The 21,243-nt window shown below is 36.3% G+C and overlaps 1 protein-coding gene across 3 annotated transcripts; it reads right to left on the bottom strand.

The window, feature by feature from the left end:
• Window positions 1-794: 794 nt before the first annotated feature.
• Window positions 795-16,751, bottom strand: LOC111374003 (calmodulin-interacting protein 111). Of its 3 annotated transcripts, XM_022996606.1 has the most exons (12): window positions 16,280-16,374; window positions 15,935-16,068; window positions 14,947-15,102; window positions 13,284-14,069; window positions 12,389-12,593; window positions 10,803-11,010; window positions 4,328-4,818; window positions 3,368-3,794; window positions 3,139-3,219; window positions 2,849-3,039; window positions 2,459-2,646; window positions 795-1,170 (listed from the first exon to the last, which is right to left on the bottom strand). In XM_022996606.1, exons 3-12 carry the CDS (start codon window positions 15,042-15,044, stop codon window positions 1,098-1,100), a joined length of 2,748 nt encoding a protein of 915 aa, XP_022852374.1. In that variant the 5' UTR covers window positions 15,045-15,102; window positions 15,935-16,068; window positions 16,280-16,374; the 3' UTR covers window positions 795-1,097. The 3 variants fall into 3 exon arrangements, with proteins under 3 accessions (XP_022852374.1, XP_022852372.1, XP_022852373.1); XM_022996604.1 differs by lacking the exon at window positions 15,935-16,068 and having other exon boundaries at window positions 13,284-14,062; window positions 16,280-16,751; XM_022996605.1 differs by lacking the exon at window positions 15,935-16,068 and having other exon boundaries at window positions 16,280-16,401.
• Between the last annotated feature and the right edge of the window lie 4,492 nt (window positions 16,752-21,243).

Raw genomic sequence — 21,243 nt, 5'->3', positions numbered from 1 at the left:
CAGAAAAACTATAAAATTTTAGGGCCCGATTTGTGCTTCGATTTTGAGTTTGAGTTCATTTTTTTTTTTTTTGTTTTAGATGTCCGTTTTAAGATTTCTAAAAATGCTTTTGGTTATCATTTTAAAAAATTATTGCTTAGAACAACAAAAAAAAAAAAAAAAAAAACATATTTGAATTGAAATTATGAAAAATTATTTATGACGTTTCTTTCAATTAAATTTGATTATCCAATAAAAATAGAACAATTTTATGTTAATATATTATCGAGTATTATATACATTTTAAAACTGATAAATATTATAGCATTTTTTCTTGATAAAATATTAAAATTAAAAATTAAATAAATTAATTTCAGGATATTGAGAATAAAAATAAAAACTAATGACTTGGACTTAAAATACTTTTGTTTGTATTCATTTAAATATATTTTTTAAATTTTTATGTATATAATCATTAAGAGCTAAAACTATTTTTATTTTAATTTATAAAAATTTTAGATTTCATTTTTTAATCCATATTTTTGTTTTTTAGAATTCATCAATTTGTTAGAATTTTAAAAAATAGTTTTATTTAAACGCTCATATTTCATGTCTTCAATGTGTTCACAATTTTCATTAATAACACTCAAAATGTTAAAAATGCATTTTGTATACATGTTATAAAGTTATTGGTTTTAGAAAATACATTTTCAAAAAACACTAGACCAAACATGTTAACAGTGTTTGCACAACTGAAAACTAAAAATGACTTAAAAACAGCAAAACAATCGCACCCTTAATCAATAATGCAACAATAAGAAAAAAAAGCCTTTAGCCCTATCAAGGAGGGTCGTCTTCTTGAATAAGGATCCTTGTATATATCTACAAAAATATGGTCAGTTGATGTCTGCAAAGAGCATTGTCCATCTACAACTAGCATTCCTTGGACAGATCAGCTAAGTGTCGTTTGTACAAGTGAATCAAGTAATAACCCACTCAAGAGTCTCAGTCCTAATACACAACATTTTCCTAAAAAAAATGCAAAAATGAATGATCCATTAACATGGTACCCCAAAATTAATGAAGAGAACATGGAAATATCTTATATGACCATCAGCTCAAGAAGAATCCTGTTGAAAAACGGTTTTTGGGAGCCGGTACAGAAAACGCACAGTGGATTGTATTAGGCTCCTGCTCCACCAAAGAACATACATAGATTCAGACGACACTTTAAATGTAAGAAGTTCACACAACAATGCAAACAACAAATCCATTAATGCAAAAAGAAAGGGGTTTTAAGTGATATAAATGCAACACAAGCCACAAAACATGCATGTTCACTATGAAGCATTCAATTGTACTGGAGAGTACATGGGACAAAAATTTAGCATTTTTTTTTTCCCTCCTTTTATACAGTCTATTCATGTCTAACCCACCTCATAAAACATGTCATCTAGGAGCAAAACTCGAAAATACCCAGGAGTTTCAGTTTAAAAGGGCATGAGATTTCAATAATAGACTTGGAAAAGGAACACGTTGGTTAAATTCAGAAGTTCGTGTTCATGACATCTACATATTCATGCTAGCAGTAGATGTAAAGTTGTTGCCAGCGATCGATGTAAAGTTGTTTCTTACACTAAAAATTATTCGATTCCTTGGTTCATAGAGAATATGACTCCTATCTGGATTACACTTGTCAAGTATCGAAGTGAACAAAATTATCATCTCTTTGAGATGTCCATGATAATTAACAAAGGAGTACCCGCAGTCCTCGAGTAAATTTCGCCCATTGACTTTTGGTAGAATATTTAGGTGCAGCTGCTAACTTTAGGTTTTTTACATATTTAACGTTCTTAAAATGAATTAAGATTGCGTTTTAAGTAAAGGAAGGTTCGGAAAGCAAAGTAAGAGACTATTGTATCTGCAGTTTTGGGTAGAAGCTATTCTCTTTTCTTCATTAAGAATTGCCTTTTAAGTAAAGGAAGGTTCGGAGAGCAAAGTGAGAGACTATTGTATCTGCAGTTTTGGGTAGAAGCTATTCTCTTTTCTTCTTTTGAATTTCTTTCACTGACTTTAATTTGAGAGATGTTGAGCAACAGGTCCCGAAAAAAACCACTTAGATTGAAAGGAAGTTATTACATGAGCAGACTAAAATAAGGCTGTATTGAGACTTGGGATTCCATCTCATTTGAGCAAATCAATGTTGAAATTCACGTGCTCATTTTTTTGAGTATTAATTGGATTGAATTGCTCGTTTGAGCTTAATGGTCTCTGATAACTTATTAAAACTTAGATTTCCATCTTAAAAAGTCAATCTCGCTTCGCCTAATCCCTTATAAAATGGTCTATGTTTTCTATTTATTCGACAGGCCGGCCAGGGAGATAGGAAGTATTCTGAAACACATGTTAAAATCACCACCTAGTCAAACATGTCAAAAGAGAATCCTGATGATCTTCCAGAAAGTGGAGAAAGACGTACCAGAAAGATATCTCATTTGGTTTCCTTGAGCGAGGTTGATGAGCCAAATATTTTTCATAGGGAGTTGAGTAAAACCGTGTCAGAAACTCAGTGGATAACTTCTCATAAAACTCGTAATCAGATGGCTGGACTTCTTGTATCACAGCTTTCAAATGCTCCATTGTTATTACACCATCGGTTGGATCCTCCTGGTACCATGAGATAACATAGTGAACTAAAGACATTATTAAAGGCTTCTTTCGGATGCATTTTTCGAAAATCAACCCCACATTCCCCCAAAAAAAAAAAAAAAAAAAAATTTCATTTTTTCCTTCCAAAAAATTTCTCCCAAACAATGTTTAAGAACAAAAATCTATATATCATTGAATATTTATTTTGATTAGCACTAACCTCCAAAGCCGCTACACCTGCATCATTGCAGATCTTTTTTATTTCAGCACCAGTATATCCTTCAGTAAGACAGGCGAGTTCTTCAATGCATACTTCAGAACTACATGCCCTCGAGCGCAAATGAACACGGAATATATCCTCACGATCTTTTTCATCTGGTAGTCCGATATAAAGAAGTCGATCAAAACGTCCTACCAAAAGTTCGATAAAATGTTAGACAGCTATTGGAGTTTGCTACAAAATGTTGATAGCAACGATCAACAACAGATCACCAGATATCAGGCTCATACCTGGTCTTAGAAGGGCAGGGTCAATCTTATCTGGCCGATTTGTAGCAGCAATAATGGTGACATCAACTCTTTCACGCACGCCTAACAGCAAATTATAGACATACTCAGAGCTTGAGTTAAAGTACATTTAAGAAGGTTATATTTACTGAATTTCGAATAAACAATTTCTTAACAAGAGACGTCTAGATAAACAAAACTACTCAGAAAAGATGGTTCCAAAATTAATTACCATCCAGTTCATTAAGTAATTGAGTTATAACTCGATCACCAACTGAAACCCCATCACCTTCTTCCCCACGAGTTGTGACAAGTCCATCTATTTCATCAAAAAATATAATTGATGGGGCCGTTGCCCTTGCCTTTTGAAATAAAGACTTCACGTTCTTTTCAGATTCACCAACCCATTTATCATAAAGCTGAGGGCCCTTTACTGCATAAAAATTCCATCCTGCTTCACAAGCAACTACTCGCGCCAATAGAGTTTTGCTGCATCCTGGAGGACCAAACAATAATATACCAGAAGGAGGGTGGGTCCCAATTCGTTTGATAGAATCCTTATGCTTTTGAGGCCACAAAACGGTTTGCATTAATTCCGTCTTAGCCACACTCTGGCCACCAACATCTTCCCATCCAACTTTCGGGAAGTCAAGTTTTACCTGTACATGAAGAGCAAGTAAATCACAAGACTGGAGAAGAGAACAAAGAGAAAAGTAACCGATAGCCTATATTAAATTATAATAATGACCATCACCATCATCAAACGGCTGAAATTTCTAAAGAATGAAGGTCTGAGAACCATAATAAAGGAACTAGGAATCATGTGATTTACAAAATTTAGAATCAGCTACACTAACATATTCATGAACTTCATCTATGAAAACAGATGAAATTCAGCCAAGACCCTGGGTAAACACTTAACCTAAATTAGGGGGTGTCTACATAATTCTTACACTTCACTCCTGCCAACGTTGATGCATATTTGTAAGGTGATATTATGAATCACAAAATTGTGAAATGAAACAGATAAAATTTGGCCAACGGAATGCAAGAGGTGTTGCCCAATCATGCATTATATCGACAGTCAATAAAGAGGAGCAAACTGGCAAGATGTAAAATGAGCCTCATGCTACAGAATTCGTTACGTATATCTCCAGGATATGTTGCAAATCCCAAACATGGGTTCACATACCTCTCTCATGGCACTCGGCTTTGCTTTCTCTCTAGCCTTCTTGAAGTCTTCAAATGTCACTCTTAAATTGTCTTCTTCTACATCACATGTTCCATTTACTTTGATTTGGGGTAGATTTTCCGCTGAATTTTGCATTTCTGAAATGGATGAAAAAGCTGTGTCCGATTTACTTTCCTGAGTATTTTCCAAGTTACAGGAGGCATCTATGTCACCATCTGAATATACATTACATGAGTGAGTTGGTGTTTGGCAATCTGTATCGCAAGCAGTAGTGGATGCTTCGCAATCTGAATCACCACAAGAGACTTCCAAGTTAACATATTGCTGAAGGTGAACCATGATTGCTGTTTCACAGAGAGCAGCCAGATCAGCGCCAACAAAACCATGAGTGGTCTCTGCAAGATGCCGAATATCCTCATCCAAAAGCGAATGCCGCACATCACTAAGAAGGGCCAGAAGTATTTCATACCGTTGCATAGGAGATGGAACACCTACATACAATTTATTAGGGAATAATAACAGATTCCAGATCAGATCAGACATGACATGACATGACATATTAACTGACCACAGACATGGCTGTTAATTATTTTAGTTTACGTAATCAGTCACTAGAGGGAAAAAATTAAAATGAGATAAAAGAGAGATGGTGACCTAGAAAAGAAATGCAAGAAACTCCTATATAATATATTAGTAAAAATGTCCACGACAAGATAAATAAATTTTTTTTTTTTTTTTTTAAAAAATAACCCAATTACCTCTTCTTTGAAGATGAGAAAAAATGAAATAAAACTATAATCACTCCCTTAGAAATAACAGAAATACGTAAGTGTCAAGTTTCGTATAAACCAGCATTAATGCACTTCAAATAAAATTTCATCAAGTGCAAATGATTTCATGCAGAAGGTTGCATAGGAAACATCAGTTCTTGTAGTCATGTAAAATTATTTTCATTCATCCCATGGAACACGGTTTCTCTTCTCTGAACTCTTTCCTGTATTATCCTTCATGAATATAACTATATGTATAATGATCTACTGCAAGCCTGAATTAACATTCAACTAAAATAATGAATTTTTTGGCAGGTTGGCAGTATTAATAATTATGGTAATCAGGCATCTGGAATCAATGCAACTATTGGAAGTGCACAAGGCAGGGTACTTCCTACCAGTTTCTGTTAGAACGGGACATCGTAATTCGAGAAGACATCTAATTCATTCAGATGAGGATGTCCAACAGAGCAGCTACTACAATTACTTCTTTTCTTTATTGGTACTTTTCTCCGAATTTGATGTAGGATGAATAAGAAAGAAAGAAGAAGGAATGGGGAGGAGAAACAGAGAGAAGGGAGAAGAGGAGAAGAAACCAGGGGAAGAGAGGGGAGGGAGAAAACGGCTGCAAGCCACCAAAAATATTTCAATTCTAATTCATCATCAACTGTCTCAAAATGAGAAACAAAACAGAAATAAATAGCAGAAGATAAACCCTAAAGAGAAGGGCTTGGGCCAAATTCACTAAACAAGCCCAATAACGAAAACATAAACAATAATCCAAATAAAATATAACTAAGAGTCCAAATAGAAAATAAATAATAAATGAATGTCCGCATCAACTCTCCCGGGGTGGGAGAAAAACTCGACCCCGTCGAGTAGATAAAGTAGAATGTTGCACTGAATCTGATGTGAAAGGCTCCAAGTCATGCCACGGGGGACGATCTTTCTCGATAACTAAATATCGAAACTCCACAAATGATAACAAGGATAGTTGTAGCTTATCCTCAAGGATATGATCCAACCAAGGAGGACGATCTTTCTTTGTAATCACATACCGATACTGAACTCCCAATAGTAAAAATTCATGCCACTCATCCCCAAAATCTTCCTCATTGGTCAACACAACCTGTTTATCTAAAATAGCATCAATTACGTCTTTGTGTGCTGTGACATGTGTTATTGGAGTGAAAATGGTAATATCTTTAGGTTGGGGATCCACATAAGGAAGTAGAAAAGGATCATCAAGGAAATTAAAAAGGCCTTTGTAAGTAACTAAGTCTTCAATATGTAAAGTAGAGTGGTGGCCAAAATGTGATGAAAAATTAATGACATGTGCGTATGGACCAACATGCTTTAAAACTTTAAAAGGACCAGCACTACCGGCTTGCAATATAACATAATCCCCAATATGAAATTGAAAATATTGTTTATGCAAATCAGTTTGAAGTTTATATAAGGCATTACTTGCGTGAAGTTGTTTATCGATCTTAATATGCAAGTCATGAAGATGATGCACAAATGCTTCAACTGATATCGACACACTAGCATATGGGGATATGGAAATAAGGTCTAACGGCCGCCTAGACTTATAACTATGAACAACTTCAAATGGATTCAAACCTAGAGACCGATTTACAGAATTGTTATACGCAATTTGAACAGTTGGGGGAATCAAGTCCCAATTTCTAAGATTTTTCTGGACTAAAGACTTGTATAAATTGCCAGGTCTTTGGTTAACGACTTCATTTTGACCATCAGTTTGAAATTGGTCAGTAATGGGGAATGTTGATTTAATGCTAACCACAGGCGACTGAATTCTCCAAGGGTGGCCAGTGAAATCATCAAGCTCTTTGAGTTGTGCAAGGGTATGACATATAACATGTGACCGAGAGTTGTCAGAAACAAGGGGTATAGTATCTAAAGTCTTGGGAAGAGTCTGGAGTCCACCTAAAGAAGTGTCCTCACTATCATCCAAGTCATCAAAATCTTCAAGTTTAGGTTCATAGACTAGATCTTCTAATGACATATTTATTACATTCTTTCGTTCTTCCATGACTAAGGTTCGATTAGTACATTTAGAAGAAATGTGGCCAAAGTCTTTACAGTCGACGCACAACAAGTGAGAAGAAGACCTTGGAGTTTCAGAAATTCTACCCTGATTTTCCAAGATTGGAGAACCATTAGAAGGGAGAGGTCCTAGAAGGGACTTAACGGGAAGAGGTGGAGCCAATAAAGCCAAATGATGATTATCAAAAATTTTACCCTTATTTTTCAAAATTGGAGGAACATCAGATGGGGGTGGTCCTAGAAGGGACTTAACGGGAGGAATTGGAGCCAATGACACCGAAGGATGATTGTCAATATGCTTTCTACATGGAAAAGAAGAATGTGGACTATCACGACCTTTACAATTATTTTTCCAAATAGGAGGAACATTAGACGGAGACGGTTTTATGATAGACTTATGATGAGGCGACGCTAATGAGATGGGTAAGCGACGATGACCACGCTTTTCATATGGAGTACTAATAATCAACTCATAATCTCGAGCTAAAGAGTAAGCGTGATCAAGAGTAGTGACACCTCGAAGGAAAAGCTCGCGCTTAAGATCATCTCTCAGACCTAGGCTAAACCTACTCAAAGTCGTGCTCTCATCCTCAATTAAATGACATTTGATTCGAAATTCCTCAAATCGCGCGATATACTCAGTCACTAATTGATTTCCTTGTTTAAGGGCATTCCATTGAGTAAGAACTTCAAAATTATCTCGTTCTCGCTCACGAATCCGATCCCTATTCCTATCCCTATCCTTACGATCGGGTCGAAAGTATTTTTGATTACCTTGTCGACGATATTGTCTATTATGGGACACCTTAAAATTATTAACATCAATCGAATGAGGGATGTGTTTAAAATTTTTCGAACTAACAGATAGGGCCTTACTCTCTTCAAGAGTAGCGGTCATTTGAGTTTGAATAGCCGCTATTTGTTGGGTGAGTGCATAGAATTGTGAGGGGTTCATGTTTAAGGTACTAGAGCTAGAAGTGACAAGATGACCAATATGTAACTACATGCAAAGCAATACTACCTAAATGAAATGCAATAGAGAGACCAATATGCATCAAGGACCAACGATTAAAACATCAATTTGAAATTCTCTCTCTCTTTTCTTCCCTTCCAAAAATGCAAGTTAATAGTGCCGATACTTGTAAATAATAAAGCAAGGGTACAATGCTTGTTAAGATCAAATGGTATTGTCAAGATTTCCAATCAGGTAGATAAAAGAGGTAACAATGGCACATCAATTCAGTGAGATAAATGGGGCAACAATGGCAAGTCAATTCAATGAGTGATTCCAGTCAAGTGAAGTTTGAGGCCAAAGTTGTGATAGTAACAGCAACACAAAGAATCTAAGTGATGCACTTTTAAAATAAAACAGCAGTATAAACCAATGAGAATTAGAAGATAGCAACTCCCTGTAGTCTAGTTGCCTGAATTGCTAACGATTGGGCCTCTGATTTGCCTGTGTCAAATGTCTCCAGCTCCTGAACTCACGGTCATTGCATATTCTAAATTGTTGGCTTCACTAAAATTGGACAGATGCTGAAATAGAAACCTCTGTGTAACTGAATGGGTTGCTTGGTAGTAGAGACAGTAAACTGCTTGATCAATGAAGTTGGTGGAAGATAGAAACGCCGGGGATAGAGGCGTCTGAGTGGGTGGGTGTCGGTGATAGAAATCTGTAGAATGTGTTGAAGAAGGCGGCAAATTGGATTATGTATATGGCTGACTGTGCTGATTTGAAGTGGATGCCTGGATACAATAGAAAATGAAGTGGTAGCGTGATGGTGATTAGAGGCGATGGCAGCAAGAGAGTGGTTGTGAGAGAGGAATCGGGTGAAACTGTGGGATATTTGATGTTAATGGATTGGTTATAATCGGGCTTGGTTGGATATTTGGGGCTAGGTCAGATGGGAAGGGCTTTGGATCCTGTTATAGAGATGGGCCAGCTGGGGTTGGTGTTTGGAGAGTGGGCCTGGGTCGTAAAGAGTAGGCAGGTGGGTTAGTTGGGCTAAATGGGCTTGAATGCTAGGGTTTGAGATTTGTGGAACAACACCACAATTTTTTTATGAGCAGCAGAAAAAAACGAAAATTTTTTTTTGGCGTGAACAGTACCCGTGAACAGTAACCTTTTTTTTTTTTTTTTAAAGAAACTAACCAAAATACTAAACTGAAATTCTGTGTGAACAGTACCGCGATGAACAGTAAATTTTTTTTTTTTTTCAACTAAGACTGAAAATTGAAGAAGAAGAAAAAAACTGCTGCCTGTACCAAATATTCTTTTAGTTCGTGCTGTTCCAACAGATTTTGGGAAGGAAATATGAATAAATTTTGGATTAAAGAAAAGAAATTACCCATGGTTCGGCTCTGATACCAAATTTGATGTAGGATGAATAAGAAAGAAAGAAGAAGGAACGGGGAGGAGAAACAGAGAGAAGGGAGAAGAGGAGAAGAAACCAGGGGAAGAGAGGGGAGGGAGAAAACGGCTGCAAGCCACCAAAAATATTTCAATTCTAATTCATCATCAACTGTCTCAAAATGAGAAACAAAACAGAAATAAATAGCAGAAGATAAACCTTAAAGAGAAGGGCTTGGGCCAAATCCACTAAACAAGCCCAATAACGAAAACATAAACAATAATCCAAATAAAATATAACTAAGAGTCCAAATAGAAAATAAATAATAAATGGATGTCCGCATCAGAATGCTTGTTTGAACTAATAAGAAGCAATTATCAAATAGAATACCAATTGGTAAAGCTACTCTCATTTTAGTACTTATAGTAATTACAAATGTTCTATGCTAGTTTGTGCCACAGGTTGCATTGATTGCACCCTATTTGTGCGTTCAAGAATGTGCCAGGGCAGCAGTTCTTTCAATTTATCATTGAGTTGCAATATATACTGACTCATGTGATAAATTTGCAAACTGTATTTAGCCAGCTGACCTCCACCAACGAAAGCCAACTGATTTTGAGGTGGTTGCTTTGTCATCAAATATATCCATTTGAAGTTCAAAAATGCAATAATCTATGAATTGATTAGAAACCTCTTGTTTGTAGAAGATGAATTTTAAAACTCAAGAACTATGAGGATGCTTTACAACAAATTTCCCCCCACTGCATACCCCTCTTTTCCCAGAAATTATAAAAGAAGGGCATCCTCTGTGCAATAGCATGTACAAACCCCAAGGTGGAGCTCACTTGGAGAAGAATAAGCTAGGCGCTGTTAGACCATGTAACGAAATTTCATTAAGGAATAATAATTGCAAAGTGAAAGAAAAACAACATAAAACGGATCGTAGGTATATCAAAGTACATGATGACAGATTAATCCAACATATTGTGCTTACAAGCTCAAATATAGCTATCAGGATATTCCAGGAACCTGCACCACTTAGCAAATCTCATATTTTAAATTTTCTGCTTTGTCTAAACAACATACTGAATGTACTTGAGAAATTAGATTATGCTGAGTGCTGACAACAATGCAATTGGATATATTACCTAAATGTTTAATAGAGAACTTTGACTTCTCTTGTTGGGATAGGGGATTTTAATTTGGAAAATTGCCATAGAAACGGGTCAAGTGTGAAAATGCACATATAAAACAATTGCTAATGGTAAGAAGATATCAAGTTACCTATTTCAATTTCTTTGTCAAGCCTTCCAGGCCGTCTAAGTGCAGGGTCAATACTGTCAGGCTTGTTTGTTGCAGCAATAATAAATATACCATTAGTTCTGTTAATCCCATCCATCAAATCAAACAGAGCTGCAACCATTCTATGGGAAAGCTCATCTCCTCCATCATTTCGTGCAGGTGCGATGGCATGCAACTCATCAATGAAAACCTGCATCAATATTTACAAACAGATTCTCAATACAGTTGATGCACCAAGTTTTATGACGGGAAACTATAAATAACACAACCTACGCAAATACGTAGCGTAACATATTAAGGTAACTATGGTACTTAGAAAATATCATCATCATGAATAATCACTCATAAAACAAATGATTGATTATAAAACACCATTTTCAAGAATAATTACTCGAGAAACCCTTCCTGCTGCACCCTAAGAAACTGGTGCAGCGGTACAGGAAAAATAGAGTGCGGAAAATAAAATGTACTGTTCAAGAGACACAATTCATGATAATGTGACTTTTCGTATTAAAACATCAACAGCTGTACCTATTAATTACATAGCTAATCAACATAAGGTCCCAATTAAACTAAAACTACAGCATGTATATTAGCCTTGCTACATCGAGGGAACAGATTTTCTACATTGCATGCAAACCAACTTTATGCATTTTTTCTGCGTCAAGAATTAATTTTCGAAGCAAACAGTTAATATTACACACACATACATATAGAAACAGATTGAGGATACAGGTTTTCTTATATTACCATAATGACATTAGAATAATAAAAAGCGTAAAAAAATGTGTAATCACTGAAGTTCCATAAAAGTCCAGCACCGCAGATCATGCAAATGACCCTTCTGCATCACTCTTTTTTACATAACTAGATGTATAACTTCAAAAACCCATATATTTTACTTGTGGTTTCCTTTAGTTTAAAGACATGTTGATAGATAGAGACACAGTCTCTTTTGTTAGAAAATAGAACTCTTCCGACCCAAATTCACAAAATGAAGGAACTATGACTGACAGAAATAGCAGATAACACTTTAGAACAGACCACAAGCTTGATGATTCTTCAATACACTGGCTCAAGTTTCACCTTCTGGACAAGAAATTTTCACAAGTTTGCATCCGAATTCAAGTTAACAATATTCTACTGTTACAACCTCTGCTAAGTCGACGATCTCTAGATTGTTATGCTGTACTCAGGAAGACACAATCTTATACATTGAAAGATCCACAAAGTCAATTTAATTCTTAGGTAAAGTTCACTTCAAATAGTTGTAGTTACTCATAACTTTATATGCAGAACTTAAAAGATTGATAATATTAACTAGTTGAAGTCAAACTTCCAGATCTGACGTAAACTAATCAGAAGTTTCTCATGCTGAGAACAACTGTCACGCAGTGAGAAAACAAAAAATGTAGTTAGAATTTTCAGGCATTTCACTGAGACTTTACCTCCCCATTTCAACTATTGTCAGCTTAGTAAATCAGTGCACCCTGATTGCGTACGAAAAGAAAAGCTGACTCAAAAGTAAACATAACTATAAATATAAGAAATGGAGGCAAGAAACTAACCACAGCAGGTGCAGCTTGACTAGCTATATCAAAGATATCAAGTAATGCTTCTACACCATCTCCACGTTTCTGATCTGTAATTTCACGTCCATTCACAGAAAATAGATTAACACCAGCATCATGAGCACACGATAGAGCCAGAGAAGTCTTTCCTGTTCCTGGAGGACCGTGAAGAAGCACTCCCCTCATAGGCTGGAATCCATATCTAAAACAATAATAGTAATAATCACTACGTTGTGGAGAAAAGAGATCCAAGTTCTCTCTCTTTCAGAAAATACAATTATTCCATTGAGGATATTGATAAGCTTGTGATCCAGGAAAAGTATGGCCATTTCAGATGATTAATTGTAGTTATACCTTGTGTCAATATTTAAGATGGACATATGGTGCCTTTTTTGGACTAATGTTGTGGAGTAAAACATGTTCAGTCAAGAGCTTGTCTTCTAGAGGCATATTGCATATTATATACTATATATTGCTTCTAGTTCTAAAGATCTCTCTTCTGAAGGATAGACACAGCACTATCCTGCATCGCATGCAGTTCAAGTAGAGCCTTGTCCTTTAGCACGTAACCATTCAACAAATTAAAATTCAGCAAATCCAGACATGAAATAACCTAGAAACACTTCATTGCACACTCTTAATGTTTAAAAATATTTGTGCAGCTGAAGAGAATTTCAGAACTGAGAAAAAGAAACAACAACAGAAAAATGATTCAGCTACGTAATAATGAGGTGCAACTATGACAACTAAGAGGCAGAGAAATTGGCTTTAATTTGCCATTTTATATTACTTTGTCACTGATATAGAATTGTTCAGAAAATTACAAGCAATAGCAGGGAAAAAACAGATGGTCCAAGAATTAATAAGAAATGACAAGTGATTATTAAATTACCTGGCATCGGTAGCCTTCACTACTGAGCGAATTATATTATCTTTTAAAGATGCAAATTCTTTGGAAAGGCCTCCCAACTTAGTGAAATTGACTCCTATAATATCTTTCGCATTTCCTGGTAGTTGTAAATGAATTTTAGTCCCCTGATCTACAGAAAAAGCGTAATTTGTATCTTCTATACATGGAGCTCGAGGAGAAAGAATATGATTTGTGTTGTCAGTCAGATGCTGAATTTCATTACTTGCAGACAATCTACCGGAACCCATAACCTGAAAAATACAGAGGCCTGAAAGTACCGGAACCATCACAAGATTTCCATAGAGAAAAACTCGTGAACACAACCACGAAGCTATGCAGGTCTGCAGTAGTTTCTTTGCAGCAGCATCCCCTAAAACTTCCTCCATAACGAGTATGTTCTCTGATGCTGACTCAACATGATTTGATGGGGGAAACCTGAGTTTAGACTCTAAAAGCAAGGGTGTCTTTGGGGTTGAAATCTTGCTATTTCTAACTTGAAATTTTGGCGTTCCCCTGAGCATATCAAGGTCGGTTGATGCAGTACTTTCCATGGTAAAGTTTTTCTTTGAAGATACCAGTAACAGATGTAACTCCTTGCAGATGTCTAATGACAGAGAACTGCCCACAGGGCCATATGACTTACCCCAGTTGTTAGTCAGGGGTTGACACTTAACAGGATTAACAAACACAATCCTGTCTGGAACTGGACAACCCATCGTACATGAAAGATTTGAAGACAAGCGAACTCCATTCTTCAAAACCTGAATACTAAGCAAAAACTAATTTAATAACAGAAAGGATGGAGGCAAAATGAGATGTCTAGTTATCGATAGCTCCACAAAAGATGTACAGAATAAGTGGCTTACAACAATTATTAGTTATAACAGGTTCTGAATTACCTGTCATGAGGACAGTGGTTTTTTCACCATTACATCACCAATATTGATTTTATTCATAGGAACTAAAAAAGTCATTGTACATTGGTCATGCCCTGGGTTCGTTGTGAAGCCGATTAATTGCTGCTTGATGCCCATTATGCCATTCACTCAGAGTTTTTCATATCACAGATCAAATGTAAAGGAACAACAAGACAAATTGCACTGCACAAATCAGAGAAGGAACACAAATACTCACTCCAATTCACTAACATGTTTGCTTAAGTTTTCCCATACCAGGTTGTCCAACTTAAGGGGTTTTGGTCATGAGGTACTAGAAGGGTGGGTAAATGTAAGAGCCTATGGTAATATTCTAGAGATAGTACTGTTTGCTATTAAATCAATCCAAGAACAAACATTATTTTGTTTCAAAGATCTTAAGCAATGCTCCCCAGTTCAAGCTTTTGAATGAGGGATATTTATAATGCAGTGGCCATAAATGCATAATTCATAAACTAGACAGACAAACTAGTGAAATTGTCTATACCCCATACTCAGTGCATCATCTAGCAATCCTTCTTTGCTTCTTCGATACTGAATTACAGGAAATTTATGGCAACGTCTTATTGAATTTTCCTGACAAGGTTTTTAATGAAGCAATTTTATAACGTATTCAAAAGAACAATGTACTCATGGGCGGACGTAGTGGGGGGGGGGGGGGGGGGGGGGGGGGGGGGGGGGGGGGGGGTTAGATTATGTCATCACCATACCTTACAAGAAGCAAATACAGTAGCAATGGCAAAGTAATTTCCGGCTTCATCAGCCAAATTTTCAGCAAAATAAAACCTGAAGTGCCTAGCACATTCATCTGATAATGAGCTAAGAGAAAAGCCACTTAGATCTTTCTCCAAAGGAGCAAGGGAGACCTGCGATATGAAGTACAATATCAATCTCTGTTTTGATAGAACAAAATTTGTTAAATGCACAAAAATTTCACAACATTGAATAAGTTCAAAATTTAACAGTACTTGAGACAAAAAGAAAAACACATTAATGAAATATTAGGACAAAACTGACATGGCTTAAAGATATGATTACGAGACTCATATCTCAGTGAGCAAAAGGAATAAAGTACTTGTAACCACAAGCATACGCCAATTTTTATTCAGAATTCCGTAGAGACGTTTAGCGTAAAAAGATGGAGATGGACAAGATACGGAGTTTTATACATGCATTCACATTTCATAATACAAATATTCAACACAAAAAACTTAACTAATTTTGCAGCAAGCCATATAATCAACTTTGATCTACCAGAGGCCAAGTCCAAAGTTAATGTATAAAGGCGTCCATCATTTCTACTAATATAATTCCAAGAGATATTTGGTCAATGCCTTCCTCTGATTTTTTTTATTTTTTATTTTTTATTTTATTACTAATAGTCCCATGACATTTCCTAACTGGGGCATTCAGCTACATCAAATGAATGCTCGAGTCAAGCCCAATCAGTAAATTTATCTTCAACAGAGGTCACTTTATCCAACAAGCATGCACATTTGTCACTTTATCTCACGAAGGTTACCGCATATCCATATCAACAATTTTGAATGTCATGCTCAAATCATGTACACGTTTCTTAAAATCCCATCACTGAGCCTCAAATGACCGTATAAATATATAAGAGTCTTGTTTTCCTGTTTTGCTTTTAAAAGATTGCAGGGTACTAAACAATTGAGATTACTCCTCAAGTTGATCAACCTTCAGATTTGAGTAATATCATTTATCATTCATCCCCCTGTGAATAATCTAGCCTGAGTATCGGAATTGCTCAGTTCACGTACTTCATCACCTCCAATCTCCAACATCTCGGTGTTCATCCCCCTCCTTTACACCTATCGTATAAATACATAATGATCACTTACAGAACTTCTTCACCAAAATAGATGAAGAAATGATAACTAAATAGTGGCTGTTTTTACAACTTCCAAAAACGTTCAAAATAGATAAATAATGATTCATAAAACAGATTTTGACAATTATGACCCGATAATAAAAAATCTAAATAAATGGAAGAGAAGGAAAGAACACGGTATGAAATTCTACCGAGACGAGGGAGCCTGGAGAAATGGACGAAGAGATCATGGCAGATTCCGAAAGCCAAATTTTGCAGCCTCTCCTATCAGTTGCGGCAGCGTCGGGATTTTCCAACAATCTGCCAATAAAAGCGTTTTGAGAAATAAGAGATGGAAACTTCTTGGAAGCTTCGTCCAGCAACAATAGCAGCTCTTCTTCACTTGGTTCTGATGAATACTGGTTAGGATTGAACGGTGATGATACTGATGATGGCGATGAAGGGGTGTTGCCGCCATGGTCAAATTTAGAGGGTTTTAAGGATTTTTGAGAACTCTTCTTGCTCTTTGAAGGCATTTTGCAAAAGCCTGCTTAAACCCTAAAATCTGCCGGGAAAATGAATCTTGAACTGCCCGCATAATATACTGGGTGCAAAAACCCAGCCGCCTGCCGTCGTAGTTTAGGAAACGGATCACCCTTTGGGCTTTATGTTGGGCTGTTTCTTTCTACTCCACTTGTTGCTGACCTTCTTGTTACGGGAGATTTACATAGTGGAAATTAAATATTCTAATAAATTAAAAATTTCCATTTCATAATTAAGATGTCATGTTTAGTATTTTATAAATTAGATTTTTAATTAATTAATATATTTAAAAATTAATATTAAATTAAATATTATAATACAAAATTATCCAACCTCCCATCATTCTCTCCACCACCCATTCTACTCTCAGATTGTCAATGCTGTGTCGTGCCGTCGTAGCTCGGAGATGGGAACGTCGAGAGAGACTTCGATAATTCTGTGATGATGATTGCTCTACAGTTGGTCAGTGCAGGCTGTGGTGGATCTAGTGGCAACGTTGTGTGGTGGTTGGTTGGGCGAGTAGCACCGTTGCAGATAGCGTGAAGAGCTGCGATGAATGTTGCCAGGTGAAATAGATGCGGCGCACAACTGTCGTGGTCCTAAATGAAGGTGGACAGATCACAGATCTGTGAGTTGGTCTGGTTGGGGCTATTGGATTGTTATTGAGGATGACATATTTGTGTAGAAGCGGCTGTCGGCGGGGTGAAGAAGATTGGCGGTGGAATGGGGTTACCAATGGCGAGTTCCTGATTGGTTGGGTGTGGATATGGTTTTACAAATGGTAGTGTGATGGTGGTGGTGGTGGTGGTGATGCTCATGGTGGTGCAAATGGTAGTGGTGGTAGCGGTAATGGTGATAGTGACGGTGTGTGGTGGCGATTTGGTGCTTGTGTGGCGACGATCTGGTGGAGGTGTTTGTGTGGCTGCGACGGTGGCGATCTGTGGAGGTGTGTGGTGTTGTGGATCCGTTTGCCATATGCTGAAGAGTGATGGAAATGGAAGAGTGTGGTGTTGGTGTCTGGCGGCAACGGTGGTGGCGATGATTTGGGGTCGTTGTGAACCGTGACCCTAACTCCCAATTGTGCTGTTGGTATGTGGAGGTGATGAAAATTGTTACTGTGACCGTGACTCACAATTAGATACGTGACCTAAAAATTGTGACTGTAAATAGTAAGTATTGGTGGTGGTCACAAATTATTTGGTTGACTGTGACCATTAAATTGGTTAATCTGTGACTAATGAAAAAATAAATTGTGATTGAAAAATAATGTATGACCTAAAAAATTGTTAATTTGTGACCAATAATTTAATTATTTGTGATTGTTTAATAAGTTGTGACTTGTAATATATGTAATTTGTAACTAATAAATAAATCGTGACTTATAAACTTTTTGATTTGTGACCGATGAACAAATTGTGATCTATAAAATTTTTGAATTGTGATCGTAAAATAATTTGTGACATAAAATTTCTGATTTGTGACAAAAAATAATAAGTGACGAATTAAATCGTTAATTTGTGACCAAACTATATAAATCTGTGATTTAAATTTATTTAATTACTAAAATTAATTAATTAATTAATTAATAAAAAATTTCAATAAAAATTTGATTTTTGAAATTTGAAACTTGTTTTCTTGTTTTTGAAATGTGCCATAATTAATCTCTTACTAATGAAATTTTCCCATTAAAAATAGTTAATGGGGAAAATGACCCAACATATAAAATAGAGGAAATTACACAAATCTAGGTATTTAGACTTTTGAATTCAAACTTCAGGGATAAAATTTACTTGTGCAAAAGTCAAGTATTATATATAATTAACCCAATTCAATTTAAAACCCTAAATTATTTCCCCCATTTTCAATTTTCAATCCTGTCTCTCTCTCTCTTCTCACGTCGATAGAGACGTCGCCTCTACGTTTGAAGACTGGTGCCGGTTCCAATGTGAGACCGACACCGCTGCAAGAGGCGTGACAACGACCTCTACTGCTACTGTGCGGAGATACGCCGAAAGAAGAGAAGTCGCGATCGGAGTCTCACTGCAACCGGCACGAAGTTGTGAGTTTTCTCTCCTCTTTTTCACGAATCACCGCCGTATCCAACGGCAACCGCACCTTCTCCTACAGTGTCGTGAATTCGAAGTTGTTGATCTGAGCGCCAGCATCACCCGGTGTCGTCGTGGCTGAGCTCACAGTTGAATTACAGTGCTTCTTTTGGAGGTTTTCTAAGCGTTGTGCAGTGGTTTTCTTGTGATTTTTGCGGCATGTTTTGTTGCAATTTTGAGGCTGTGATAGTGTGATGTAGTGGTGGTGGCGGGTTTGTGATTCTTTAGTGGGAGTGGTGGTCGGGTGTGGTGTAAATGGAGATAGAGGAGATGTGGTGTGGTGTGGTGTGGTGGTAGTGTATTGTGGGCGTGGTGGTGTTATAGGTACGGTGGTACTCATGATGGTGGTAGCAGGAAACAGTGGTGCCCAACTATTGTTGTGTTGTTGTTGATGATGTTGGTGGTGGTTGTTATGGTGGCGGTGACGGGTGGGGGTGTCTGTGACCAACTATTTGGCTGATTTGTGACAAAAATTAAGTGTCTGTAACTAAAAAATAATTTGTAGTCATGGACTTATATGACTCACAGATAAAATGTAACATATGTGACTTGTAATTTGAATGATCCGTAACCTCGAACAAAATGTTTGATTTGTGACCACACGAAATAATCTCTGACCAATTAATTTGACGATACGTGACCAATAAATAAATCTATGATTTATAATTATTAATATGTAACAATTAATCGTGTAACTGTGACTTCATTATCTTTATTTAATATATATATCTGATTTTTGAAATTTCAAACTATTTACCTGATTTTTGAATTGGGATAAAGATGACTGAAATGTGAATTTTTCCCTATAAAATATACTAATCAACAATAACGAGGTTTAGGGTCTATTTGTTTCCAATTCTTAGCCCAAACAGAATGCATTTTTGGGCTGTTGAGTTGTGATTTGACCTCTTCATTTGTATAGATCTAAATCGATGGAGTTGGTCGGGCCTACAGTTATCGACTATTTCACTTAGATTTGAATTGAAGGTGGAGGGTATGCTGGATTTAACGTAGAGGTCGAGGTCGAGGTGGAAGTGGTGGTGGTGGTGATTATTGCTGTGAATTTGAGGTAAATGTAGTATTTATAGTCATGAATTTGAGTTGAATGTGGTAGTGGTAGTGGTAGGGGTAGTGCATTGAAGGTGATGATTGGTGGTAGAATGTGGTGTTGGTATGATGTATGTGTAGATTTATTTTTGGTGATTCTCTATGACAAATTTTCTATTAATTGTGATAGGTTGTGACAAAGTTTGTGTTAAATTTGACCAATTGTCACTGTAATTGGTTACCAAATTAACAATAACTTGGTCACATACAATTTAAAATTGACATGGTCATAGACAATTATGATAAAGACATACTTGGTCATAGTTGATCACAAATAACACATGCCCGGTAAAAATTAATAACAACTTACATAAATATGATCACAAATAGTCACTATTAAACACAATCTGATCACGTATAAGACATAACACATGGTAAATAGTGTTAGATTTTATGTAATTGACAATTCTATGAACAACGTATTTTTACACTCGATATTTGAGTTGTTGATTTCAAGAAACATGTTTAACAAGGAATGCAAGAAACTGAAAATGGGTAATTTTTTTTTTTTTACTACCTTAACTTTTATTGTATAATTTTGTCACAGAATGTTAAATGGGAGTTTGTTAGATTTTATATAATTGGCAATTCTATGAACAAAAGGACCTAAATAAATATTGTAAAAAGTCAAGGAGTTAGTTGCAATATTATATAATTGAGTTAGGTAAATCAGGATTTGAGTTCAGAATAAAGGAAAGAAAAGATGTCGTTATTTTGCTAGCCTATCGCCTGAACATTGCTCAAGAATAAAAACAGAAACATCGTCACTCGCCTGTTGCACGTCTCTTGCTCGTGCGAACAGACCCCTCACTCCTTTGTCACTAGCTTCTCGCTCTAGAAATAGTGCTACACGAAAATTCTCAGTTTGAGTTTTTGAAATGTTTTATCCGATCCAAACTACCTAAACACCTTAACTATAAATACCCAAGCCCAACGCGAAAATTGGTGTGGTGGTTCATTGTGTTGTCTCTCCATATTATTCCTTGAAGATTCAAGAATACAATCCATTGGTAAGATCATTCAATTCATTCTTGAATTCACACAACCACATTATGAAACAATATCAAATCCATTGAATCCAAAACATCTACTTTCTAAACACCCTTAGAAAGGTATTTTCTTAATTGAACTTCAGAGGCTGTCGAAGGTTGAGAGAGGTTGGACTACAAGAGTGGGAAGATTACAAAATTTGGAGATTCTTGAAATTCCACTTGGAAGAGACAATTATAGAAGATCGGGAAGTTGGTGGAGTCAGCAAATCTTGGAAAGTACAGGAAGTAGATCGGGAAGTCTAGTGAAGTTGGTTAGGCAACATCTGATTGTAAATTCATATTGTCTATAGTGGAAGTAGTCGACTTAGTCCATGAGTTTTTTTCCATGTTAGGTTTCTCCATCAACATATCTGATGTTATTTATTACTT

Source organism: Olea europaea, unplaced genomic scaffold, assembly GCF_002742605.1.
Source record: "Olea europaea var. sylvestris unplaced genomic scaffold, O_europaea_v1 scaffold119, whole genome shotgun sequence".
In the NCBI taxonomy this organism is placed as follows: Eukaryota; Viridiplantae; Streptophyta; class Magnoliopsida; order Lamiales; family Oleaceae; genus Olea; species Olea europaea.
Note: the sequence above shows the minus strand (reverse complement) of the source record. Positions and strands in the feature narration are given on the sequence as shown.